The sequence below is a fragment of the Paramormyrops kingsleyae genome, chromosome 5 (genome assembly GCF_048594095.1).
Source record: "Paramormyrops kingsleyae isolate MSU_618 chromosome 5, PKINGS_0.4, whole genome shotgun sequence".
NCBI classification, from domain to species: domain Eukaryota; kingdom Metazoa; phylum Chordata; class Actinopteri; order Osteoglossiformes; family Mormyridae; genus Paramormyrops; species Paramormyrops kingsleyae.
This window is the reverse complement of record NC_132801.1, coordinates 38851838-38858093: the sequence shown is the minus strand read 5'-3', so window position 1 is coordinate 38858093 and position 6256 is coordinate 38851838. Positions and strand designations below refer to the sequence as shown.

Below are 6256 nucleotides of genomic sequence, written 5' to 3'. Positions count from 1 at the left end.
TTTTTTGCAAATTTTAATTGTAATTTGAGAAATTCTTGAAAGCAATCAAGAACATTAAAACATTAAAATTACATTAAAATAACAACATAGCCAATACCTTTGTAAACATATGAAAATCATATCATCTTGTAAGAGTCCAACTATTCACTGAACTTCAGACAAATATAAGTAATGCTGTCACACTGTACGCTGGAAAATCCATAAAGAGGAGGAAACTGATCTAAGCACTTCTGATTCAAGAATATATAAATACAAATGTTCACGGAATTCATTCTTAGAAAATATGTATTCAATTAGCTCTGATGCTGTGGCAAAGAAGTGCCAAGTCCACTACACCACTGACAATGTTTAGTGTTCTTACAAGAGGAGGTACTGTAACATGAAAGCTTCAGTTTACATTATTGTTAGTCTTTTTTAGATTAGTGTGTTGAGTGACAATGTATACTTTGAGTGAGAATTGTTGCCAGTGTTAAGGTGGAATGAATTTATTTTGAGTTGTATGAAGTGGTTTGAGTGAGTTTTGGAGGTTTGGTCCAGATGCATGTTGGTGATGCAGATTGTATGAAGAATTTTGAAAATCTGGCTTCAGTATAGACCGATGTTTGTTAGCAATTTGAAAAAAAAAACTGTAATCTGGGAATTTTTACAGTTGTCTCCTTTGCACTGGAGAATGTAGAAAGGATATAAATGCACAATTTTCCTTAATTTACTTAGTTCATTGATTTGGACTGCATCATCAATCCCATTCCCACTCATTAAACCACCTCCTGGTCCACAAAATCTACTGGGAGTTGGATGGATGGTAACTCTGATTAACTAAAAAAAATTGATTGGAGGGATTATGAATCACAGCAGCTTAATGCAGAATCTCCCTTGGTGGCTCTCTCCCAGTGCCAAGGCAGTTCCTTGTATCCTGACAGCCCACTTACAAACTCTGTTCTACAGCACTTGGCTACCTCCCTTAGTCCAAAGGGTGGGGTTAGAGGTGTCAGAGGGGCATGGATACCATGACAAATTCAGGGGGCTCAGCACTTTTTAGGGGCCCCAAAATCCCCCCTGCTCTGCAAAATCAACTGAGCAATTTAACCCCCAGGGGCCCAAGGTCACATTTATGAAACTGTCCTTTGACAATCTCAGCCTTGCAGCATGGCATGTTATCTTGCTGAAAAAAATCATCCACAAATACTCTACTGACATGAAGGAATTCACCAGTTGGGCACTGATGTTCGCATGTCCAATGGCATTCAAACATGGCTTCATTTTTATCAAAGGGTCCATTGTGCAATAAAAAGATAACACTACAGTACCACCAGCCAGCAATGTTGACCTCTGGTATGAAGGACACATGCAGTTGTTTTTGCAGCACCAGTCAGATCAGTCAATTTTGCATTCTTTTATGGGTCTGTGAGCATTAATGTTTTTATGGAATGTCATTTCACTAACTGTAGACTTGTCAGGCTTGAGTGAGCATCATTTCACCTCTTTCATCATTGAGCCATTTTTATCTGTGGCCCTGCCATTCCTGATGCCCACACAAGGCTGATGTTTATTAACTACAGTTCTGCCTTCAACACCATAGTTGTCCCTAGGCTGGTCACCAATGTCAAAGAGGTAGGACTGAGCTCCTCCCTCTGTGACTGGATTCTCAGATTCCTCTCTGATAGACCACAGGTGGTGAGGGTTGGTTGCTGCACCTCTAACAGCCTCATACTTAACACCCAAACCACACAAGGTTGTGTTCTGAGCCCTCAGCTTTTCTCCCTGTACACATGACTGTACAGCCATTTACAGCTCCAATACCACTGTGAAATTTGAGGTTGGCACAATGGTGGTAGATCTGATCTCCATTGGGGATGAGATAGCATCCCCAATGGAGGAACTGTCTCTGTGGTTCCAGGCTAACAACATGGACCTGAATTTCTCTAAGACCAAGGAGATGATCATGGACTTCAGGAAGGAGCAGCATAGGAAGTACACACCTCTCAAGATTTTCAGGAATCCATTGGAGAGAGTTAGCATCCATATGTACCTCAGAATACATATCTTTGAGGACTTGACAGAGACAACCCATACGTCCACGCTGGTGCAGAGAGCTAGCCAGCGATTGTATCGCCTGAGGCAGCTGAGGAAATAAAAAATCTGAGCTCTGCTACAACAAAACTTTGTAAAGCACAACTGTGGGATCTGTGCTTTCTGGGAACATCACTGCCTGGCACAACAGCTGCAACTCTGAGAACTGCAGAGCCCTGTAGATGGTGATACGTGTGCCAAGAGAATCACCAGGACAGAGCTACCCACCCTCTGGGACATCTACATCCAGATGGCCATGGCATTAAGTATCATCAGAGACACTCACCACCCATGCTACATACTGTTACAGTGGCTGTGCTCAGATAGGTGCCTCTGGAGCCTTATGGTAGGGACTGAGAGGCTGAGGAGAAGCTTCTACCCCAAGGTCTTTGGAATTAACTTTGATCAACATCAGTATGCCTATAGAGCTGATCGATCCACTGAAGATGCTATTGCTACTGCCCTGCACACAGTGCTTACACACTTGGACCAGCAGAGGACGTATGTGAGAATACTTTTTATTGATTACAGCTCGGCATTCAATCATATTGTCCCCAGTAGGCTGGTTAACAAAATGCGTGGCCTGGGTTTCAGTAGCACGTTGTGTATTAAAGACTTTCTTTCTAAACGTCCGCAGACAGTCAGACTCCTCACACATCTTTCTCCTAGTCTGACTCTAAGCATTGGGGCACCACAAGGTTCCGTTCTGAGCCCCATGCTGTATTCAATATACACAGCTGGTTGTACTCCTGTACACCACACTAACACAATAATTAAATTTGCAGATGATACAATAGTAGTTGGACTGATTTCAAACAATAACGAAACACAATATAGGAAGGAAATAGGTTGATAGACTGGTGCGAGGAAAAGAACCTCACATTAAATATCACAAAGACCAAAGAAATCATTGTCGATTGGACAATGATTGGAGGACCACGCTCCCCTAATTGTCAGGGGTGAGCAAGTGGAGAGGGTCACCAGCTTCAAGCTCCTGGGGATCTATATCAGCGAGGAGACTCACATGGTCAATCAACTCATCTGCTCTGGTAAAAAAGGCTCAGCAGCGGCTGTATTTTTTACAGACACCGAAAAAGAACAATCTGTCTGCAGAGCTACTCAGAGCCTTTTATTGCTGCTCCATCAAGAGTGTTTTAGCATACTGCCTAACATCATGGTGTCCAAACTGCACAGAATTGGATCGAAAAAGTCTCCAGCGGGTTATAAGAACCTCGGAAAGGATCACCGGACCCACCCTGCCTTCTCAAGAGGACATTTTCAAAACCTGATGCCTCCATAGAGCTATTAACATCACGAAAGATGCAACCCTATCAACAACACTAATTAAAAACTAAAATAATCTATAACTGAACCTGCACTTTAAATATTTTTCATATGACTTTATCTTTACTTTTATAAACTTTTTATATGTTTCCCTATTTGTATATATTTTTTATATTTATATGTACTTATTTTGTTAATTTTATTTAATTCTGCCTTGTTTATTGCACAGCAATTTCATTTCACTGCTGGTGTACCACTACACGCTAAGGTATTTTATTTTACAAAGTTTCCATACGAACAAAAAACATACCACAATAACGATAACGGAAATGATAGGGCAAGTGGAAAATCTATTTTCCGGGCTTTACGCTCATAAAGATCTATTAAAATTAGCCTTTCGCAAAACGTACTACATTTCCCATGAAACGTCAAAGCATGTCTTCGTTTGCCGAAAGCATGCTGGGAGTATAGTTTATTTCTCTCTGTTCCGCTTAGGACGAGAGGCCTACAAACTACATTCCCCATATGTATTCAAGACTCACGTAGCCGTCGCGTCGTCGCGCTATTGCTAGCGAGTTGGTTGTTGTTAAAATAATCGTTTTGGTTTCTGCAGAACGGTTGTTGGTAGTGTTTCAGTTGTTAAATTCCACGACGAGATCTTGCAGGATCCAGTAAATCATAAGCCTTCTCAGACGAGTTAAATTGTCGCTTCCAACGAAACAATGGCAATGGAAAGTGAAAACGACTTTGACGTGCCGACGGCTGCTGGCAAAATAGAAAAGTCAAAAAAGGGTACAGTTTAAAAAAGTTAAATGATGGTTGATAACTGACTACATTAGCAGCCTGACTTACCATGTTTTATATTTTATCCATGTGCTATATTTTAATATCTCCATGTATTTTTAATATATCTTGCTAAATGGTTAGCGAGTGGCTAATTTGATAAACTGCATTTCGTATTTCTGAAAACTAACAACTCCCATTATTTTGCAACCTGTTATGATTAAATATCTAACAAAATGTAAAGTGTCATAGGGTTGAATATCCAGCAATTTAAAATGTATAATTTAATTTAAAATGTGTAATTGTTGTAATAAACATCTTTCTTCCATCTCCACCCTCTTTTCAGAGTTTGTCTGGACTCAGCAGGCCACTTGGCTGCTAGTGCGAACACGACTGTCCATGGATAGCGAGTTCAGCCGGCCGGTTTGTAAAATGAAGAAATTGTGGGCGACCGTGGCCGAAAGGGTGACTGCTAAGCTGAGAGAGTCGGGGGAGGACGTCACAGTGAAGTCCTACGAATGCGACAGCAAGTGGAGGAACATGCTGTCGACTTACAGGAAGAATGCAGAACGGGCCAAGAGGCGGGGGGCTCAGATTGTTCACTGGGAGTTTTTTCAGGCCATGCATGATGTCCTGGGGAAAACCAGTAATGAGCTGGATGGACAGAGAGATGACAAACTGACTGGAAAGTTAGCTACGGTTATGGCCAATAAAAAATTCACTCCTATCCTTCCCACTCCTCCTTTACCTCCTGCCCCGCTGTCCACAAAGCCTACTCAGGATGTTCTACAGTTATACCTAGAATTGCAAGAGAGGAAGATGGATCTTTGGATGCAACAGACGGCTCTGGAAGAGAGAAAAATAGAAGCCATTAATAATCTCGCCAAAGCCATTTCTAGCTTAGCTGAAGATCGCAGCTCTCAGTATGTTACAGAAAGCAGTGGCTAGATAGGTATTACAGAGTTGGCTTGAGTTCCTCAAATAACCAAAAACAGTTTTGAACATTGAGCTGTTACCAGGTAATTTCTGTAAATAATCCATATAGATAAGGCTACCCCTGCTTACTAAGGCTAAAAACCTCATGAAACCACATATACATACATGTGTATGTATGTATATAATATAATTATATAGGTGGACTTTCATGTGTCAGTCTTAAAAATAAATCATTGTAAGCAATCCAATGGGAAATAGGATTTCATGGGTAGACTGTGTACTTTATTTTGATGCATTTAAAAAACGTCATTTTTTACTTGGAGAAATTTACTCTGTCATTTAACTGACTTACAGATGAGGGAGGGGTTACCATTTATGTGTGCTCCCTGGGATTTGAACCCACAACCATTACATTGTTAGCTCGATGCTCTACTTTGAGTTGCAGGAGGTATAATGCGAGTACAAAATACAATACAAATCGAATACAAATCCACTATATTTCTTCCCATTCACTTTTATGAAATATGATTAGAAATGGTATTTTTTCTGTCATGGATTTGGCATCATAAGTGTGTGGCTGAAAAGTGCTAAATATTGCATGTTTCTTTGGTTTATAACTAGAGTGAAATTAGGACCATGCAGAGATTCAGGGAAAACATGTTTACATTTCAAGTCCCAAAACAGTGTGCATTTTACCCTTTAATAAACTTTTTTTAAATGAATTTTGATGAGTTCTTTTTAATGCAACAACTTTTTTCTCATGTTTTCTGTGCATTTCTATCAGCCTGTGTAGTTGTAGTTCAATTATTCTATGAGGTAAATCTCTCATTGTCTCACTTTAACTTAACCAGACCTCCTTTCATTCCCTCTAACACTGTAACCCAGGTACCCATTGCAAGATTTGTCTCACCCTGACAAAAATGTGCTCTGTGAAGGTGGTTAAGACCACTGTGCGTGCCCCCTCACATTTAATCATGTCCAGGTATCGCGGTGTAGCCCATTTTAGAATGTGACTGTGGTATGTGTCTGACAGAGTCAGTGTCTGGCCATAGAGGTTCAACCCAGGCACTAAGTAGTAGTAATACATTTTAGCTTGCTGCTGCATCCTCTATTTAAAGCACTGTCAGTGTCTGAGACCTTGTAGATCTTACAGGGAGTGTTTTTTTTTTACTGCCACATTGTA

General features: G+C 40.6%; 1 protein-coding gene across 1 annotated transcript; it reads left to right on the top strand.

Moving 5' to 3' along the window:
- Positions 1-3876: 3876 nt before the first annotated feature.
- On the top strand, positions 3877-5795 carry LOC111833115 (uncharacterized). Its single transcript, XM_023791056.2, has 2 exons — positions 3877-4146; positions 4484-5795. The coding sequence occupies exons 1-2, from the start codon at positions 4077-4079 to the stop codon at positions 5083-5085; spliced, it is 672 nt and encodes a 223-aa protein (XP_023646824.1). The 5' UTR covers positions 3877-4076; the 3' UTR covers positions 5086-5795.
- Positions 5796-6256: the final 461 nt, after the last annotated feature.

Coding starts and splice junctions, on each gene's coding strand:
- LOC111833115 (XM_023791056.2), top strand. CDS start 4,077: ATGGCAATGGAAAGTGAAAACGACTTTGACGTGCCGACGGCTGCTGGC. Junction 4,147..4,483: donor AATAGAAAAGTCAAAAAAGG/GTACAGTTTAAA, acceptor CCCTCTTTTCAG/AGTTTGTCTGGACTCAGCAG.